The sequence below is a fragment of the Magallana gigas genome, chromosome 1, assembly GCF_963853765.1.
Source record: "Magallana gigas chromosome 1, xbMagGiga1.1, whole genome shotgun sequence".
NCBI classification, from domain to species: Eukaryota; Metazoa; Mollusca; class Bivalvia; order Ostreida; family Ostreidae; genus Magallana; species Magallana gigas.
The window spans coordinates 71,292,220-71,314,145 of record NC_088853.1 but is presented as its reverse complement, the minus strand read 5'-3'; the positions used below and the strand labels follow the sequence as shown (position 1 = coordinate 71,314,145).

General features: G+C 35.3%; 1 protein-coding gene across 4 annotated transcripts in view; it reads right to left on the bottom strand.

Moving 5' to 3' along the window:
- The window catches only part of LOC105322720 (homeobox protein 5), a 28,301-nt gene that overhangs the window by 2,119 nt on the left and 4,256 nt on the right, over positions 1-21,926 (bottom strand). The window contains exons 1-6 of one of the 4 annotated variants that reach the window (XM_066074475.1): positions 15,149-15,468; positions 14,172-14,247; positions 12,047-12,062; positions 7,946-8,122; positions 7,467-7,652; positions 230-6,505 (exon numbers count right to left, since the gene is read on the bottom strand). In XM_066074475.1, the coding sequence (XP_065930547.1) occupies positions 230-6,505; positions 7,467-7,652; positions 7,946-8,122; positions 12,047-12,062; positions 14,172-14,213 (6,697 nt within the window). In that variant the 5' untranslated portion in view covers positions 14,214-14,247; positions 15,149-15,468. Of the gene's footprint in view, positions 1-229; positions 6,506-7,466; positions 7,653-7,945; positions 8,123-12,046; positions 12,063-14,171; positions 14,248-15,148; positions 15,469-21,926 lie in introns of those variants that run through there. The other 3 variants (XM_066074469.1, XM_066074480.1, XM_066074485.1) reach the window with 3 other exon arrangements.

Genomic DNA, 21,926 nt, shown 5'->3' with positions numbered 1-21,926 from the left:
TTATTGCCAATTTCAGCACGTGTACACGCGTTTTAATATGCTATTTGAATACATTGCATTCATAAATAAGTAAAATAACACCTAAGATCAGTTCAGTACGACTTCTTTTTTAAATAAAATATTTTTAAAAATTGATTTTTAGTGAGAATTGTTCATTACTCGTTCGATTAGTGTGAAAGACTTCACATAGCCTTGTTGAGCTTATTTCATTATATTATAAGTAACTTACGCTGAGGCTGAGATCGTCGGTGGTTTGTGAAGTGGCGCCTGACAGGTGGCGCCGCCGTTGTTGTTGTAGTTGTGGTGGTGGTAGTGGTGGTGGTTGACCTGGGTTGAAAGTTCCTCTGGTTTTGCTGGAAACCTGTTCCAAATCCAGGTCTGCTCTGGAATCGATTTGAGAATTGCCTTCTCCCCCAGGCCGCCGAGCCCTGTGTACCCGTGTTCCTGACGGTGTTGGTTGGTGTGTTCTGCGCCACCTGTTGGTGGTTTGTATTTTGTCTAGAGAACGTCCCAGAAGCTGCGTTGTGGTTCTGTGTGTTAGTTTGTTGAGTGTTACCGCCAGGTTTGCTCTGACTTTGCCTTGAATGAGAGGCGGCGAAATTTTCAATTCCTCCAAAGTCTGCTAGGAAGTTCAGATACCCCTGAGTTGGGGCGGGGGTGGGTGAACGTAAGTTATTGGTTTCGGGTTTTTGTATTGATTTGTTAACTCCGACAGAATTGTGTTGTTGCGCTCTCGAAGAGGAAGCAGTTTCCTTTGGCGATACAATGATAAATCCTGCGTCGGGAGCAGCACCCATGTTTGGAGGCTTTGGCGCGACTTGTCGATGATGTGAGTTACCCTCGTTTTGCCTAGCACCCTGTTGACTCCATTGAGAAGCTTGCATTTGTTGCCTTTGTTGATTAACCTGTCTATTATGTTGATGGTTGAAGGCCGCTGACGTCCCAACTGTGTCCATTGTTTGACGAGTCTGTTGCTTAGTATTTGAAGGTTGATGGCTTTCTTTGTTAGGGTGATTTTGATTAGCAGACTGGCCATTGTTAACCTGGCTTATTACAAACCCAGCTTGGGCGGCCTGTTGTTGCCGCTGAGTTGGCTGGGACCGAGATCCAGCATGCAGGTCTCTCTGTTGACCTCTCACGGAATGATGTTCTGGTATAATGTCTTTGACTGGAGTTTGAACGTGGCTTGAACGCCCATTGTGAGATAGTGGCGCTGATGTTTCGAAAGAATGTTTTTGTTTATAGATACCCAGTACGGGTGACGTCGGCGGTTGTGTGCTCTTTATAGAGACTGTTATATGTGTCTTTTTGTGAATCTTGAATTGACTAGCGCTGGTGTCTTCCTGGTTTTGATTGTGTTGAGGTAAATTCTGGAAGTTATTATTCCCTTGATTGATATTGCCAAATTGATTTCGAAACTGCTGGTTTGAATTTCCAAATCGACCGAAACTTGATTCGAAACTGGTCTGATTGTGTCGTTGGTTGGCCGGTAGATGTTGGTGACTGATAGGTATTCGCCGTTGGTGGTTGGACACACTTTCAGTTATTGGAGCCGCCGTTGTTTGGACTGCTGGAGCTCTAGAATATGTAGTCTCTACATAGGAGGGGGTCAAGGTAGAAATTTTTTCTACCCTTGTTCCGGATGGCATGTCCTTTGCATAATATGGATCGAGACTTGAAAGTTTCATAGAGTTTTTCTCATTTTTATCCATAATGATATTTTGAGAGTTGCGTATATTGATATCTTCTGTTTTTGTTTTGTTTTCAGATATCATATCGATAGGCAAGACGGGTTCGCGGGTTTCGTACAGCTGCATTTCCGGAACACTATCCAAAACTGAACCAGAAATGTGATTTCCAAACGGTAGATTGTCATGAACTGGGTTAAAGGCAGGACCGCCCAATCTTAGAGAGCTTTCGGGTACATAAGATGACGGATTCGATTCCTGTCTATGGCTATTAGTTGGTAGATAGCGGTTTGTTGATTGTTCGTGCTGCTGCTGCTGGAAAGTATCCTTTTGTCGACGAGACGTTTCAGGCATTGGGGTTTGAGTCGGTGGCAAGGAATTTTTCACAAGCATGTTAAATATTGGTGGGTACGTGTTCTTAAAGAAAGGCCGGGTTGTTGCTTCTGTCGGTGCAGCAGTGGTAGTTCTGTATAACTGATTGAACTGCTGATTAAACCCTCCATGTCCTGCGTGTTGGTTGCGTGATTCTGTCATTAATCTCTGCTGTCTTTCTCGAGCTCTTTGCGCCATGGCAAGTTGCTGCTGTTGTTGTGAACGAACGTCCTGATGTTGTTGTTGTTGTTGTTGTGAACGAACGTCCTGATGTTGTTGTTGTTGTTGTTGGTTATTTTGGTATTGTTCCTGCTGTTTGTTTTGATCCCAGTGATTTTGTTGACCTTGTGCTGGTTGACTCTGTGCTTGCCAATGCTGTTGTTGAGTAAATTCCTGTTGGGAATGTTGTTGCTGATGATCTTGTTTTAACGGAGTTTGTTGATGAATATTTGGTTGACTTTGTTGCTGTTGATGAGTTTGTTGATGATGATGTGTTTGTTGTTGATGATGTGTTTGTTTTTGAGTTTGTTGTTGATGATGTGTTTCTTGATGATGTATATGTTGTTGAGTTTGCGGTGGTTGATGAGTTTGTTGTTGATGATGTGTTTCTTGTTGATGATGTGTTTGTTGTTGAGTTTGCTGTGGTTGATGAGTTTGTTGTTGATGATGTGTTTCTTGTTGATGATGTGTTTGTTGTTGAGTTTGCTGTGGTTGATGAGTTTGTTGTTGATGATCTCTTTCTTGTTGATGATGTGTTTGTTGTTGAGTTTGCTGTTGTTGATGAGTTTGTTGATGATGTGTTTGTTGATGAGTTTGTTGTCGATGAGTTTGTTGCTCATGGTATCGAGGAACTTCCTGTTGTGGAGTTTGATGTGGAGTTTGGTATTTTTGTGTTTGTTGTTTTGGGGTTGGTTGATTCTGATTATTCACTTGATGCTCTGTAGACACTCCACTAGTATGCACTGATAATTCTTGATGTGAAGAAGGCGATCTGTCGTGGAACATTTTTCCTTGTTCTGTTTGTTGTTTGTTGTCTGTGTTTCCTGTCCCTTGGTTATCTACACTAACTTGTTTATTGTTTCCGTTTTCGTCGCTACTTGTTTGAAAATCCTTAGCAGGTAGTTTACCAGATTTCAGAGCTTCAAGAAATTTCTTGTACAGCAAAGGGAAATTCTTATCCAATCCAATGCTGTCAATGAATGGTTTATGGGTAAGAATATATCCGATTGGGATTTTTGTATTTCCCGTTGGGGGCATTGTTTGCCCAAAGATCTTTTTCAATTTAGTGGTATCTTTTACTGTGACACTAATGGGCTCTGTATTGACTCGATCATTGTATGGTGTCACAGGTTGTGTTGTAGGTTGAATGTTGTTACTTGAACCCCGAGGATCCCATGCTTGCCTGTTATCTTGCTGCGAAAATCGTTGATCATTGTTTCGGGTTTGGTCGGGCTGCTGGACACGATGTTGCGGAGTTGTCCTTGTTAAACTGAAAGGTTCTGTATTAGAACTCAGAGCTGAGGTGTCCATAGACTCTGCATGGGATGCGGGAGATATTCCAAAACCTGGTCTTCCTGTTGAGTGAGCGTGACTTTGACCTAGAGTAGGTGAAACCCCCGTGTAAAGGTCGGCGCCTGACAACACTGAGGCAGGTTTAGTGGGCACTGCCGTGGGGGCAGTGTGGGAACCTGACAGGTCAAACGCCTCTCTGTTAGTATACTGATTGTGACTCCTGTGTCCGAAATGTGACTTGCGTGGCATTTGGGGAATGTCTTTATGCTGTGTTGTTGATATATTGTCTGGTATGTTGTTCTTTTCCGCCGGTGAGTTTGATTGTAAAGCTTCGTTATGGTGATTCATTTGTTTTTTGTTTGGAATGGAGTTGAACTCTGCAGTCTGGGGATCCTTATGCCATTTATTAGAACGTCTAAAACTGTCGAAACTGTTATGATGATTATTGTTTATTGGCGGATCATTAGGAGATGCGTGTTCATTTGACCCCAAGTGTCGATTTGGATCTGCATTATTCTTCGAATCCCAAGGAGAGTTAACATTTCTCTCAACAGGAGAAGCTTTGGGTTTTAAAAAGTTGTCAAAGCCACCCCCGGCCCCATTTGAATTTGCATTATTAACGTTTTGTTCCTTAGATTTGAAAAACCTGTCGAAATTGTTATTTGGTTTATCAATGTTCCGATGCGGTGCGTGGCCATGTGATGGTGTTTGTTCCATCGCTTGAATTTGTTGCTGACCGATTCTAGCTGATGGTGGCAATGGGTCGTTACCTTGTGTTGGAGGTTGCTCATTTTGTTCTTTAAAATTTGTTGGCGCATGGCGTCCTTTCGGTCTTAAGAACGAATCAAACCCACCTGGAATGCCACCAGGATTAGATGCTGCAGTTTTACTCTCCTTGGTTCTCAAAGCATCGTCGAAATTGTTTCTAGAAGTATCATCACCACCATGATTAATGATCTGACTAGTAACCGGTTCGTGGGATACAGATCTATATTGATCATCGTACGTAGATTTTGACACTGGAGCTTTGAAAGGGGCATTTGTTGTCTGTTCAAATGCCGGTTGTCTTTGAACTGCGCCGGATGACGGATCTCCATTTTGCATCTGCCTGTTGAACATTCTCATTGCATTTTCTCTTCGAATATCGTCGCTTGATTTCTTGGTGACTCCGTTTTGACCAACATTTCCTCCTGCATTATTCGGACTTGCTTGAAAGTCATATTGGTTTGCATTATTTCGAGATGGAGGAAAACTTTCATTTTGTTCAGTAACTGGTCGTGTATTTGCATTGTTCTTCCGAGGAGGACCCGCATTTGAAGGAATATCTTGGTGTTTAGTGACACTTGCTTCAAAGTCATATTGATTTATATTATGTTTTGAAGGAGCGATACTGTTTTCAGTCTGTTGTAAATGCGTTTGCTGTGGTTTCTCCATAGAGGGATCAAAGTTTCTTCTAGCAGGCACTGTGCTTGATTTTGTTGAAGAGCCAGCCTCGAAATCATACGAGGCTATTTCGGTTGGGGCAGACTTTACTTGTTCAATCGCCGACTCCTTCTTCCTACGAAACATGTTGTCCCAAGACGTTTTCCCTGGAAGAGGGAGATTATTGGCAGGTCCTGGGGGAGGTGGTGGTGGCAAGGCGGTCGTGGTAGGGGGGTAAGCCATTTGCTGGTTATTAGATGGAGCCTCTTGCTGCCGTACCCAGTCTGGTGCGAAACGTCTACGCGATGTTCTCTTTGGCGGGATTGGTGGGTTTTTATTGTAGTTGTAATTTGGTTCTGCTGGAGGTGGATTATAAGGGGGAATATTGTTTCGTCTCGGAGGTGCGTTGTTAATATGTTTAGATGGGAATGGTTGAGCTTGCTGGATTGGATTATGTGGAGGGTTGTTAGCAGGTGGTGGGTTTGGAGGACTGTCCCAATTATAATTATGATTGTGATTGTTTCTTGGCGGTGGTGCATGGTTGTAGTTATAGTTGTACGGAGGAGTAGTGGATACTGGAGTACTAGGAGTCGTTACAATATCATCCTCTGGTGTCGTTGTGCGAGGTGGTATTCCATATGGATTATGTCCAAATCTCCGAGCCATATGTGCCATGGGGGACATTGGGCCTCGGGGCTGACCATTATTTGGCTGCCAATGTGGCTGACCATTGTTTCCTCCCGACCCTGATTGATCATTAGGCCCAACACGTCTTTTGAAGGACATAGAGTGGTTCCAATTACTTCCTCCCCCATTACCACCACCACCACTATTACTGCTACCACCATCACTGCCAGGATTATTCCATCCAATATTGTTGTTGTTGCCATGACCAGAGTTGGGAGGTCGAGATTCATTGGACCTCCATTCGTTTCCGCCACCGCCTCCATTGTTTTCATTGTGATACGGGTTACTGTTCCATCCACCACTATTACCATTCCATCCTCCACTATTCCACGGGGAATTCCCGTTGTATTCTCGTAATTCTGGAGGCTGAATGCCATTTGGAACATTTTTCTGTTTCTGGTTGTTAGGATCGTTCTCAACAAATGATATAGAACTCCCGCCATTTTGGTTAGGGTGATGGTTGGGACTATTCCGGTGATTTGAATTATGGTTATAATTAGGATGATGGTTATTGTTATTCAATGGCCGATGGTTGTTATTGTGATTTGGCGGCGGTGGGCGATGGTTGTTATTATTTGGGTTGCTGTTAAAATCGTACTGTGCCGGTGGTGCATTGGCTTTCCTAGGGGGAGGAGAGTTGTGGCTACTGTGGTCACTATTATAGTGGTTACCCCACCCACGGTTTACAACATTCGTCGGTCGAGGGTTGTTCCAATTGGGAGTAGTGGCAGGGGAATTCCAGGAATTTCCGGAGCTGGGTTCTGATCCAGGGCTGTTCCACTGGTAGTTGGAGCCCTGATTTTGTCCTCCTGGCAAAGGTTCAACTGTTGAAGAGAAAAAAGAATAATTTAAGAAATTTGTATTTCCTAAAAGTGTCAAAACAAACTGGAAGAGAACGGGATAAAATTGGTAAGAAAATTTAGTTCAAGCAATTTTATTGCCTTTAGATAATGTACTAATGACATGCAAACTAATTTTAACACATAAAATGTTTATTTACCGACGTGTTTAGCTTTAAAAGAACTTTATATGAACTATTTCAATCAACTTAAGTTTTAAAAATAGAACATCGATTATGAGATTCAAAAATATAAAAAAGACATCATAGAATACAACAAACGCTCAAATAACGACAAAGGTTAATCTATATGGTTATAGGTAACATGGCAACATGAAACTGGCATTGCACGTGTTTAACAAGCAACAACACTAGCAAAGTTTGCAACATTGAATAAGCAATGCATAAATAGAAATAAATAATGCAATGCTTGTTGGTTACGAGTATTTGATAAAAGGGCAACATATATGTTGTCTATGATTAAGCTAATTTATATTCAATTAAGAAGTTAGAATAATATCTCAACTTGTAATTATAACATATATTAAATGTTATTACAATTAAGAGTGGATATCTATAAAATCAATATAAAAAGATTTTGCAATTCAGAAAACAAAAACGTAACATTTGCATCTCTCAACAAGAATTCATGTTATATTATAGAAAACATTACTCAAACCAATTCTTGGACGCTGGAATGAAATATGTTGAACATAACTGAAAATGAGATACCTTTTTTTTTAATACAAAATAACAAATGCAACACAATATTCATTGACCAAAAAAAACATTGAAAATAAATCGAATTTAATTCTAACTATGGTGCAAACTCTCGCCATGCTTGTGTTTGCATACTTTACTTGAACGGAACTGAAATTTAAAAAATATATAAATTTAAATGCATCGTGCGCATGCGCATTGTTGTCTAGACTACGTGCTTTTCTTACATGACAACGCTTTGCATTTTGTCTTGCAATCCTCTCCCGATACGAAATTATTTTCGTTTCCTTGGCAACCACTATAATAAAATATTTTGCAGCTTTCCGACTCCTCGTCGTAATAGTAGCGAGGGAGAGTGGCGTGAAAGCAGGAGCCGGCGTCCGGCGGAAACTCACAGATTGATCCTTTCGGCTCTGTAATGGTGCATATAGTGTGTTATTTTGATGATTAACTACATTTCTTCCCCAATGTTTTGTTTTTTTAAAACGCATTTCTTTTGTAAAAACTGGTCTTGGTCCTTTTTTTCACTACATTTTATTTTCATGATGTTAGATACAAATATCAAATAATATGCTTTGATTGTTAATAATAAATTTAAATTAAAAAAAATTACATTCTACAGTGTGTAACGTGAACCTTCAATTATTATATTCAGGATAATTAAGAACCTAATAAATGCTACAGAGGTCCGCGAACACGCCCTTACCATCCACGCACGCCTTCACGCACTCCCCGACGGTTTTGAAATTGTTCTTATTCCCGGCGCACCCTCCGTACAGAAAGGTTTCACAATATTCACTATCCTCGTTAAAACGGTAGCGCAGTTCTAACTTATTACAAGGGCCTCTGTCCGCTGGGTCTTCACAGAATGGTTGTAACTGTCCTACAAACGAACAAGGGTTAGACAACAATGTTAGACGCCTGTTAACCATCACACATATCTTAAGTATTTTGGCATGCGTTAGGACACAAATACAGCTAACAAGGGTTATAACAAATATGTTAATGATTACTGTGATATCATTAAAATTCGTGGGAGCCAATTGCCGTGGATTTGCTGAAATTGTATAGGTTCTTGGGGATGAAATTTTGTGTATTTTCTTATACCTACAGAAGGAAATAAGCTTTATAACTCTAATTTATTAATTCGTGGAGGATGTTAATTCGTGGTTGTGAGGTACCCAAGAAAACACTAAAATTGAGCCACCGCGAAATCTAATGATTCCACAGTAATTCACTCTTACAGCAAAGTCAATTTCATTCCTGCAGATCTAACCATTTGTTATGAATATATCGAATATAAATCTTTCCCGTACATGTAACATTACACCAATGTACGATAGATTTTTATGTAATTGAACACTGCCAATGTGAAATAAGGTTTCGTCAAACACTCGTATTATCGATTAACTCTTATAGCATTGTTCTTAAAAAGTTTCAAAATAATGCTGATTTTACAAATTCCGCTTGTCACAAATGATGGTAGTTCTTCATAAAACATTGTTTTATAGAATGTGAGTGTAAATTAATTGGCATGTTAATTGATTACTGTACATTTATATCGCTTTCGCATGACAGGTTTGGGGGCAAAAATTAGTATTTTATTCCGAAAATACATCTGAAATGCGTCTTAAATACAAGAATACAACATTATATAAGGATTATATAACATTATATAACATGGACCATAATAGATTAAGGATAAACAGTTGTGAAACACTTCAGTTATTCAAGACATGTTTACAGAAGAAGCAATTTGGTTATATCATTGACAGAATGTCAAAAAGCAGCGGTTAGTTTCCTCAGATACATGTCAAGAAATGCGATATAAGCGCATTATATGAATGCACGATGTTATTGTAACTGCGCACTGATTTAGCCAAATAAACTAAAAGTCAAGTAGAATGCACGTCTTACAACAGAGCATTCCGGTTTAGGGACGTATACGTCACGATGGACGGTTATAAATTAGTGGGAATTTGACACAGCATTTTAAAAAGCACGAACTTGAGGTACAAAAAATATCTCTACAGAAATTTGATGAACGTATTCATGGAAGTTATAAAGTAATGGTATTAACTTCTTGGATATGTAGGGTTGGTAATACATGATATTTGTCAATTATCAAATTTGCTTTCATTTGATTAGCTCTTCAAATACTGATTTAACTAATAATGATATGTTTCAAAAAACATGAAGAGAACACAGTATTATCTAGTGTAGGAAAGTTCCATATTTCATAGCTTTGAAATTTGAACATTTGTTTCCAGCAGTATAAGTGCTCTTCTTTTGAAAGAGATCAATATAGCTTAGAAAATGGCCAAAACACTCTTTCATTTGTGATTTTTGACAACAATTTTTGACAACAATTACGGTTCTTAACACATATAAAAAAAAAATAAAAACGAACAAGTTTTGTAAATCCGAAAAAAAATCTATAGTTTCTTCAATATAAATTATATTCCTTATTTGGAATTTGAATTTAAATAAACGTCTTTGATATTAGATACATGATATAAATAACATTACACTGTTGTTTTGATCTTTTCCCTGGTATAATTCTATTTCAGACTAGTGTAAGGAAGAAAACTACTGTGGTTTCATTAATTTTCAAAAGCATCAATTTTCGTGGATACGTAAATTCGTGGCCAATGACCCTATCAATACAAAATGTTAAAAAACATTGCACTTCAATGTACATTTAATTTCGTTGATCAACTAAACAACGAAATCCACGAAAATTGGTATTCAACGAATATTGATGAAACCACAGTATCCTGCTCTCTCTCTCTCTCTCTCTCTCTCTCTCTCTCTCTCTCTCTCTCTCTCTCTCATTTTTGAGATTACATTTCAGACTTCTGTGAAAGGAAGAAATTATTGCTATATTTGAACACATTCAATTTTGATGTGTCACTAATGATCTAATCATAAATAAGTTCTAAGGTGAAAAAAGAAATATCAAGTACGTTTACCTCTGACAGAATGTGAGATAATTGAAGACTATTTTCTACAAAAGTATGTAGAGATCAAATTCCTTACTTCTGACTATTTGTCTTTAGTGTAGGATAACAGAATCCCCTTTTAATTCATTTACCATACATCATAGATGTAAGATTCCCTCTAATTTTAGCATGAAATATTTTAATACATATCAGATCCGATGGTGCCTAGTATCTGACATCTTTATGCTCTGTACTTACATAAAATACTCAGGCCTGCTATAAATGCAAGTTCTAAAGCTTAACTATTACCATAAAATTTAGTTTGAAGCGATTTTAATAAGATATTTTGCATTGGCCCTGCTCTCATCTATCAATGTCCCTCTCCCATATACCACCGCTTTCCCTGACAGCTGTAAATTAAACGAGATAAATAGTACATGCCCAGTCTCTTGTTTTTGTGATCTGGATGCCTTGTCACTGCAAACCTTTCGGCTTTTAACTATTCATCATGCAACAATTAAAAATTAATTTAATGATCCTTAATTCACAAATGAATTTCTTGGTGCAGATCATTTTTTGTTCCATTTAGATTTTGAATTGGATTTCATGATTGTGCAATGACGTTGATGCGCATTATGTTAATATCTTAGTTTTGTCAGTGAAGATCAGTACGTGATATCCTTAAATACTCATCTTTGACCCATCGAAGGATACATCAACTTAAAAACCTTTTTTCCTTGTCTTTTACGATTTTTTTGGGACGAAATGTTTCCTCTAATTCTAATTTCATTGCATGATTACCAAATGTCCTGTATAGGATTTGGTACATAAAACAATAAGAGAGCACAATTAAATCGTACCGAATGATAACGTTGATTTTCATTTTATTTCATAAATTATACAAAAAATGAAAAGTTTGCATATTTCCAACATATCATAAAATACCGCCTATCATTCAAATTTCCCTCCGCCTTTTGACAACCCATCATAATATTGAAAGAGTAATCTCACACCCTTTGTTACAATTTCGGCTTTGATATTCATGGATGCCGGGCCCTTTTCGGTTGTCTTCGTGCATGCATATTGCATTGCATGCTTACTGCTCATAGCGTGTAACCGATCAATCGAACTGATCTCAACAATTAAAAAAGAGAGATTTTTAATCCATCACTTTCACATTTTAATAGCAGTATGCTCAATCACATTTGCAATACTAATTTCATTAAGCAGATGTGTTCAATTATGAATCAAAATCACTTGAAATACACCTTTAATTGATAGTATTGACATTTTTTGTTGTTGTAGATAGGTGAGCTGTAGAGTTTTTATTAAATGGGTTGATTTAATATTAAGAGCTTCTTTTAATACAATCCTGTAAATCAGATTGAAAAGGTTTATATTGATTGTTGTTTTAATGATAGATAGATAGATAGATAGATAGATAGATAGATAGATAGATAGATAGATAGATAGATAGATAGATAGATAGATGTCATTTTATTTGATCTTTTCTCGATGTCTTCTTTTGCTCTCGAAGTATATACCACTAAGCAAAATATGATAAAACCGCAAGTCAACAAAGGCTAACCCTTGACTTGTACCTATTGGTGTTATAAAAATTCTTTGACACGCAATCAATTACAAAATTAAATTAGCATTATGACAAACAATAAGCGATTTTATCCGGAAAAAAAAACTATGAACCGAATTTTGATCTCATCAAAATGATTGCGGGAATTACCGATTGGTTTTGAATATCTTACTTTTTCGTTGGATATTAGTTCAATGGTGAACAAATAAATTTATCAAATTCTGTTTTTTTCTTCTAAAGTCTACATTATACATTTTGCGAATATTGTACTTACCAATTGCATAGGTTATCTGAAATTGAGAATCCATATATAAGTTTATGTTTTCATTTTCCTATATCAGAAAAAGCGAATGTTACAATACTGAAAAAAGATACAAAATATGTATATTTCATTTCCACATATAAGTTACTTTTAGTCTTAAGAAAAGGACAGTCACAAATGATATAACTATAATGCCATCAACAACAATGGTAATCTAATTTGATAGAATTTTTAGAAAAGGACCAATCTGTATGAAGCCATGTTATCAACATACTAAGCAGAACGTTATATAGGCGAGCGGTAAAATCTAGGACTATAGATAACACAATTCGCTATTATAATATCCCTACCCTTACCTACTATGTTGCTCTAGCTATTAGTTGCCGTCGTAATTTTAACCATGTATTTTTAGACTATGGACTGCAAAGATTTAGTATTGATAATACCCTACCCAATTTTTCTCCCTGCTCTTAAGATTTATCTATTTTTCAAAGTACTAGATATTACGTTAAATATTTCACCAGTCTATTCTTGTTTTTGAGCAGTAGATCAGCAGACATCGTTCAAAAGAGGTGAACATTTTCTACACCTATCCAGTAAGGAATACGTAAATCGATAAACAACTCATAAATAATTAAGAACAAATGATAAGATGTTAACGCTTAATGATGTCAAAGTCAAGCAATGAAGTTTATTAATTAACATAACAACATATGATAGACCGTCAAATTCATTAATTAACCACCACACTGCCCTCCCATGGCCCTAGAACGTATTGATGTGAGCTTTTTACGTAGGTACCAAGGCCCTGACAAGCGGTTTTCTATGACTTGTCAATAGTCAAAGACAGTTATCTGAGGATTTCTTTTAACTTTATGGTAATTAGGTTTTATTTTCGACCTAGCTCTTGTGTTTTCCTCGTGTGATATACGTAACTACCGTCATTTATTATGATTTGCTGATCGAATGTTCAGAAGATCAAAATATATGTACCTCAAGGAACTGAAATCGTTAAAAAGATACATTATTAAGTTATTATTTCTTTTATAGCTAGGTGTAAAAGGTGTGTTTTTGTTCGTTTCGATTTTTTTAACAATAATGTATAAAATAAAGTAAGTTTATAAAACATTAAAGTGATATATTGTTATTGAACATACATAAGTCAATATATTGACTTGATCGATGATTCATGATTCAGATTGCAATATATGCAATGTATTGTGTTTCTATATGCATCCATAAATGTCCTAGATTTGCAGCGGGGTTCATCTGTCACCATAAGTCACGTATCTTTCTTCATATCACACTAACCAAGCATTTAAATGATTTCAATGTAAACTGTTTTCGTTACAAAAAAGTTGCAAAAATAAACGTGATTTAGGTAATTAATTTGGAACCTTACTGCAATTAAGGGACAAACAAGGCCAATAAACTTATATATCTAAATCCTGGTTAATAACTACACCAGATTTAAATATTGAAAGGATATTTGTTCTGTTATTATTATTTAAGAAAAATCGGTCGTCTTTATTCTTTGTTTAAAAAAATTGTGAGAAAAATGTTCAAGAGGAAACAGAAGTCATGTTTGATTTATTAACATTAATATCTTCCCAGCAAGTCGTGCTAATTACTCTTTTATTCTAAATGTGCTTTATATCCTAATTCTTCATAAATACCAAGTAAACGTAAGATGGAAATAATGATTAATATGAATATATAAGAAAAACACCTTTAAGTCGGTATGGGGTTTACCTGTTTATATTTTTAGTATTGAAATAGAACGTAAGAAATTCATTTCTTTAAATTTCTTTTTTAAAAAGTCACCTTGTCCTGCGATTTGACAGGAAAAAAAGTTTGGGCCGTTGTATTTAAGAAAGAAAATACAAAATCGTGGTGTCTCATGAGGTTTTGGTTAATAAAGAACTCTCAGTTTTTGCACCGCGTAATTAACATAAGATCACGATTAAGAATAAACAAATATATTAAAGCTCCTCGTGAAAGAATAGGCGGATGAGGAAATGTTTATCAAATATGATAGAATTTTATAATAATGATATAAAGTTGTACAATGTACAGTTTAAATGTGAAACGGGGTGGAACCTGTAGGGTAAAGTGTTATGGTATTCGATGATCTTACCTGTATGATAATGCAAGCTACAGTCACAGAAAGTCTCCCCATACTTCTATACAAGCTGTACGGCTACCAGTCCTGCCTGTTAAAAAAAAGATACACAGAAAATAAAATTAGGTTAGGGTTACAGGGTTGGGGCTAGGTTTAGGGTTAGGGTTAGGGTTAGGATTTGGAGTAGAGTTTGAGTAAGGGTACATTAAAGGGTTCCATGTTCTTGGCCCTTTTATTCCAAAAGGGAAAAGCTTCGTACTAAGAAATCGGTTTAAAAAGTTTAAAGCTAAACGTTATTGATTTTTTTCCTTTGTTGAATGTTTTTGCTGAATTTTTTCTATGGCTTAAACTATCATATGTCAAAGTGTAAGGTATTTCGATGGTTAATTCTTTGACCACCCAGCTTCCCTAAGCAAAAATGAATTAAAAAAGTGGTCAAAATCTCAAAGCATGATTACAAATAACAATGAAAATAGAAGACATCGAAAGGACTATTTTTAAAAGAAACACCCGAATTATTATTTTGAGTTCAAGAACCCTAAACCCTGTTGTAGGATGTATATACATAAAAAAGACAATAGTTCTTTTTGTTTTGGTTTTATGATTCAAAAAGTAAATCTTATAAGGGTTATTGTGGTAATTATTAAAATCAAAGTAAATTTGATACACAATTTCAATTCATACTTCAATCTTTATTTCAAATGCAGCGCAGACATTCAGTCAGTGTCGCTCTGCAGGTAAATATCTTAAACAACGTCATATGTTATATACAATATGAGAAGCAATGAAAAGCAGTAATAAGTAACTGCTTGCTTCTAGCTTTCTAATGATTTGAAAGTGATTCTGATTTGTTATCTTAATACCTTTGTTTCAATTGTTTCATGTCATGCAATTAATAAACATTGCAAGAAGAATAAAATTTAAATGGAACAAACCATGGCCTCGAAACTGCAAAAAACAAATAAAAGTATGGTGCAAACTTGATTAATTACCTGCAGATTTCAACAGATGGAATTAAAAAAAAATCCAGTCTCCAATTACATGTACTGAATCCGACGATAAATGCCCTCACAAAAATAATCCTCTCTCCTTTGGATTTGTAATGTAGCGGATTTAATGGACTCTAATGACGACACCACGACTTTACGTTAGGGCGTTAACGGAACAGCTGTCTGCAGGTCATGTTTAATTTCTTAATTTCTATTCCTAGAGGAAGCGAAAAGAGTCAAGTCTCAGACAGTCCCTTTATTATCAACAGAACTGTAGCAGCGAATAGCTTGACAGTTGTTAAACCCTTGAATATATACGATGGATTAGAAACTGTACCGTTTTAACGTTACTTCACTGATAAAATGTATTAGCCTTTTTAAGAAACACTAGATGAAAAACAATTATTTCCTGCTGCAGTTTTTCTTGATTGTCAGTATGGATACATATAGAAGTTCAAATCAGCCTGGTCAAACTGTCGAACATTGTACTGCTGATACTGTTGTGGTTTTTTTTCTTTTCGAACGTTAATCCAAGTTAAACTATGAGAAAGATATGTAAAAGACAATCGATGGCGATTAATCCTGGTTAGAAGTTCACGATATTTCGTTGGTAACAGAATAGATGTGGAACTCCAGGGTGAAATTCTTACTTAAATTCCTGTATCATTTTTACATTTTCTTTTTGAAAGAAATCTTATTTCGTTGTAATATTCACGTGTTGATTCTAGTCACCTCTTCAAAATACGTTTGAGTAACTTTTATGATTCCAAAATAAATTGTAGTTTGCGGAACACACAAATGGCCATATTTTTATAGATACGAAATGAAATATAAAAAATGATCGGCGGTCTCTCAAGTACTAAAAAATGTCTTCAATCAAAAAAACCTATATCGCGCTTTTTATATCGGACGATTTTAATTAGCATCCCATTAACTTGTCAAATTTGTTTATGACAAGCTTATCTATCCCAATGTTACAATGATACGCCGTGAAGTATCATCTAACGCGAGAACTGTATCGTGAAGACGACAAAAAGATATACATGCACTAATTTATGGTGGCAGAAAACATTCGTCATCAAGTATGCGCAAACATTTGTATAAAATATTTAATGTTTTAATTAGAACAAAATATATTGGATAACACCAGGAAACTGAAAGTAAGGTCATTATCTTCATAGAGATACTGTTGGTAATTTAAGTCAATCATTCTCTATTGTGATTGTGGATTTGGGGGGGGGGATAACGCCGTGTAGTTCTACAGTGTAGTATGGTACGATATGATACGGTTGCGTATGGTATCGGAACAAAAAACAACTCAAGAATATTGTAATTCTTAAATATTGTGTATAATGAAATTATCTAGAACCCTATAGTATATTGTTATGTAGTGTTGCTCTAAAGTGTAGAATGGTATGATTTAGTCCGGTTAGGTTTGGTATAGGGAAATAAACCCCTCAAGAAAATAGTTAGGTAGAGAAAAAATATAGTATATATAGAATTATATTATCTAGTATTCTCTAGTATATTGTTGTTTAGTATAGCATTTGTTCTATGTGATAAAGTAGAGTATAGTCTAGTCAAGGAAATAAAAGTATCGTTTAGCATATCAGTGCATGTCCAATTTAGAATATGTGTGCAAAAGAATTTTGTATAATTAACTGTCAAAGAGTAAGCATTGAATAGCAAATTGTAGTTTAGCATTATATAGCACAGTGTAGTTTACAATTATGTAGCACAGAGTAATATAGCATTATATAGCACAGTGTAGTTTACAATTATGTAGCACAGTGTAGTTTACAATTTTGTAGCACAGTATCGTTTAGCATATCAGTGCCTGTCCAATTTAGAACATTTGTGCAATAGAATTTTGTATAATTAAGTGTGAAAGAGTAAGCATTGCATAGCACAGTGTAACATAGCATCATATAGCACAGTGTAGCATAGCATTATTTAGCACTGTTTAGAAGAACATTAAGTAGCAGAATAAGCATCTTATTGCTGTTCAGTACAATGTATCAATCACATGATTCATATTTTTTATCTTATTTATCATCATCACTTTGTCCATAATAAAATCAATAGGGAATGATTCTTTGTTTTTTTTTAAATACGTGGGTTGTGTTTTAAGCGTGGAATGATGAAACACAATACTCAATAGATAGAGAGGAAGCTTTTGATGATTTTTGTTTGTTCATTGATTGAATTTTAGTTAGACGAATATGGCAATATGTTTTACCATAATTCCATGATGGAATGTCGAAACATCAAAGCAATGCTACATCTGTCGTTCTCAGGTTAAAAAAACCCCCCAAAACCCGCAATTTAAAGTCATTGATTATATCAATATAGATGCATAAGTCGGCAAACATATAGTTATAAACATTTTTCCTCACTTGTTTTGTTTCTTTAATTCTTTCTTTAATGCTTTGACAGTTTAATTGATATATATTATGATGCCACTTTAATATTATTTAATCCTTCATATAATTTAGGTAAGATTTATTTCCATAAAATGCTACCTTAATATTCTGAAATTAAGAACTCGTTATATAACGATAGTACACATCACATTCAGAGATTCCCAGAACTCCAGTGAAGAAAAGGAAGAGAAGGTGATTAATTAAGTTATTTTTGACTTCTTTGCAGTGGTCTCATACTTAACAAGTGAAAGCTTCTATATAATGAACAACATATATCTCGTACTTAACATGTAAAGTCATCTATATAACTATAAATAGCACCACATGTCTAATTTCTAACATGTGGAGACATCTATATAGACCTGAATAACACCACACGACTAACACTTAACATGTGGAGGCATCTATATAACTCTGAATAACACCACATGTCTTAGACTTAACATGTGGAGTCATCAAGATAACTCTGAATAACACCACATGTCTTATACTTAACATGTGGAGTCATCTATATAACCCCCAAAACACCACATGTCTTATAACTAACATATGGTGGCATCTATATAACCCCCAAAACACCACATGTCTTATAACTAACCCGTGGTGGCATCTATACAGCACCCAAAACACCACATGTCTTATAACTTACATATGATGGCATCTATATAACCCCCAAAACACAACATGTCTTATAACTAACATATGGTGGCATCTATATAACCCCGCAAACACAACATGTATTATACTTAACATGAGGAGGCATCTATATAACCCCGCAAACACAACATGTCCTACACTTAACATGAGGAGGATTCTATATAACCCCCAAAACACAACATGTCTTATAACAAACATGAGGAGGATTCTATATAACCCCCAAAACACAACATGTCTTATAACGAACATGTGGTAGCATCTATATAACTCAAAAAACACCACATATCTTATAACTAACATGTGGTGGCATCTATATAACCCCTGATAACACCACATGACTTATCCTCATTTATAATGACAAAGCAGCAGATGAGATTGTAGAAACATGCATGCATGTCAATAAGTCTAAAAATCAGGAGTGATTGGTCGAGCAGTTGTCCATGTGTTAATTAACTTGCTCCACTGGTAAACTCCATGTCAGGTGTTACACATGATTTTACGTTTGTGTTTGATATCAGATCCTATTTAAAATAGTTGTTACTTAAGTGTGTTAAATTTATCTCTGATTAATACTTGATCTGTCAAAACAAGATTGCACTTTACGCACCAATTGCAATTTTTAAAGAAATGACGAAATATAGCGTTTGTAGGAACAGGACATGAACGTGAAATGGCTTAATATGTCTTAGTTGATTTAACTCTAGAACTCGTACTAGCGTAGCAATGACCACCCTGAAAGCCCTGTTATCAATGTTTTATTATACTTTCATTTTAATACTGAAATCTGATTGGTTTAGACGCAGTTGGTAATCCGTTCTATTACCCTCAGCGTTAGCAACACACTTGGCAACGGGTAACACAACGAATTGTTACATGCGCGTAAATCATGCGCGTATGGTTTGCCGTAGAATTTACTTCATTTCAATATAAAAGCAGTAAAATTTTCTTTAAAATTAAGACATTCAGTATAATAAAGCAAATATCAATTTGGTGGCTGATTACAACCATTGAAAAACAATATGATGTAACTCCCACGTTACAGTTGCAACTAGTTAGTATATGCTCCATCAAAAATAAAATTTATCAAATATCAGACATAGACGCTTTTTGTTATGTCAATGTTTATGTTAATGTTTCAGATGATGGGGTTGGTTGAGCTGTATAAAAAGAATTTTTAAAAACCGTAGAAACACTTGTGAACGAGTTTCAAGGATATACATGTACTATTTACGCTTTTAAAGGCATCATTCATCTATGTTTTTTTTAATCAATCATTTTGGTCTACAGGTGTTGTTGAAAGTTCATGATTATTTATTTCCGTGAAGTATGTTGGATCAACAGTAAAAAAAATTTTTTTCAGCAGAAATACGTTTAGTAGGAAACACTGCTTTGAAATAAAATTACCTTAGCGCTTCGTTCCTAAAAATAATGTATTTAAGCAATACAAAAGTGGATAAAACTCTATTGTATTGCTTAAAAACATTTAAACACTCATCAAAGTAATAATGATGACGTCATGGTTTGACATCATTATGGATCAGTAGTTACAAATCAATTATGCGCAGTTGCATTGCCTTCACTGTATCGAAATGCCGTGACAAAAGGTACTAAGGGCGCGACCAATCAAAACATTTGGGAATATTCGTTACAAGTAAAGAAACCATTGATGAAATTTAATAGCATTACACACTCCTAGTAAATGTGGAATTAGAAATGAGACCTGATTGATTGTTTGAATTGTTTTGTTTGATTTTTCTGAAAAGTTCAAACAAGTATGTTCATCCAGACGTGAGTGAAAGAACTATAAGCCTTAAGAATGTAGACAATGTAACGATACTGAAAATGCACAACTTTAATACTTGTACCAATCAAAGAAAGCATTGTGACAAAAAAAAATTAATTCCTCTTTCAGTTTTTGTGTCAAATTTATGTCTATTTTGCATTATTATGTAGCAAAACGGTGCCAGCAAATGACATCGAGTTAAAAATTAACTTTAATATGCTATCACGTTATGCAAACTTCAGACACAAAAGAGTTCCTATATAGGGGGAGTCGTAACTGACCCGGTTGATAAGTGTCAGGACCGACTAATGACCTGATGTATCTTGTTGTTTTATAGCCGTGTTTATTTAAATGGAGGCCATTAAGCCCTTTAACATTAACTCTTTTGAATGACCAGATGTCAGCACTGGTGCTTGGTTGATTCTAATTGCTTGTGTGTTGTTGTTGATTTTATTTAAATTGGGGCCATTTAGCCTTTCTCTTCTTACATTTTTATGAATAGGATTTTTAAGCAATGCAGAATGTATTATATAGAGCTATTTTGAATGGCCCATTATGCAAAACTTAAATGGTAAACCGTTAAATACTCAAAAAGATTCAGGGCCGTCACAGTTAATCAATTACTTCAATTAATCTATTTCAATAAATTAAAAAAAAATGATTTCCGTTTTTAAATATGCCAAAAACAAACCCATTACAATAGGTTCCATGTAAAGAAACACACCCAATGTAAAATCACCAGAAAAAAAGAATTTATAATGACTTTAAACACGTTCCTTAAACCATATGCAAAACAATGTGGCAGCCTTTTCTATTGTATACGCACAACTCTGTAAGCCTTGCAAAAGGGTTTCTATATCGTAGGTTTTTAATGATAAATTCGTGCAACAATTGTAATTAAAATGTCACAAAAATAAAATTAATTTTTTTGTAGATTCTATAAAAATACATGTTAGAGTAGAGGGACATATGTCATCAGTGCGTTAGTAGGCAATGACAAGTGTTGATACGTTTTATACAGATCTGGATTCTATTCGAGCATCGTAAAAATAAAACTCTCGCTTTTGAAGACCCAAGTGTCGCTTTCAGGATCTTTGGTGTTAAATACAGTAAAGGAGGGTCAACCAGTTATTTTAGCAACGTCTTTTCTCATCAAGGGCGGGAAAAATATTTTGCTTTCATATAAAAAATATTTCCATGTCATTGTAGTCATTCAGCATTTATTGCTTTTTTTGGTATAATTTTATTTTGTTAATGAATAAATTAATCTATTACAATTAATGTCACCTTGTTCTGTATCCTGGAGTTCGCTGACCCTTGCTTTATTTCAGAAGGTACATCATTGAGAATTCTTAATCTTATGAACATATCCATTGTAAAAACAACTTCACTTATATCACAACGAGGTCGTTGCTATTCACGAGGTCCATTATTATTTTTTTTGGTGAATTTTCAACCAATTACCGCAAAGTATTTTCTGCATTGACGCTTGATAAAAAATACAAGTAGTATGTTTAGTTGGTAGCCTTATGTCTAAATTGCATTTTAACTTGTCAAATCAAATGCCCAATAATGTTTTTGATAGGATGGAAAAATGCTTATTTTCGTTTTTTGTTGCAATTGAAAACTAATACGACAACATTAAATCACTATATGTTTGACAACACTTTGTGTTATCAGAGAAGTTAAGAATGAGCGATTTAAATCAGCAAAAAGTCAAAGTTAAATGTTAAACATAATACGCATAGTTAATATCATGTAGTAGGCTTAGATGGTCGGTCAAAAATTGCATTTGAACTTGTAAGATCGAATACCTTAGAATGTCTTTGATAAGAAGTGAAAATATAATTGTTGCAAATAAAAACTAACATTTATTTGCATAACAATATCTACTCATTGTATGTTTGACAACACCTTG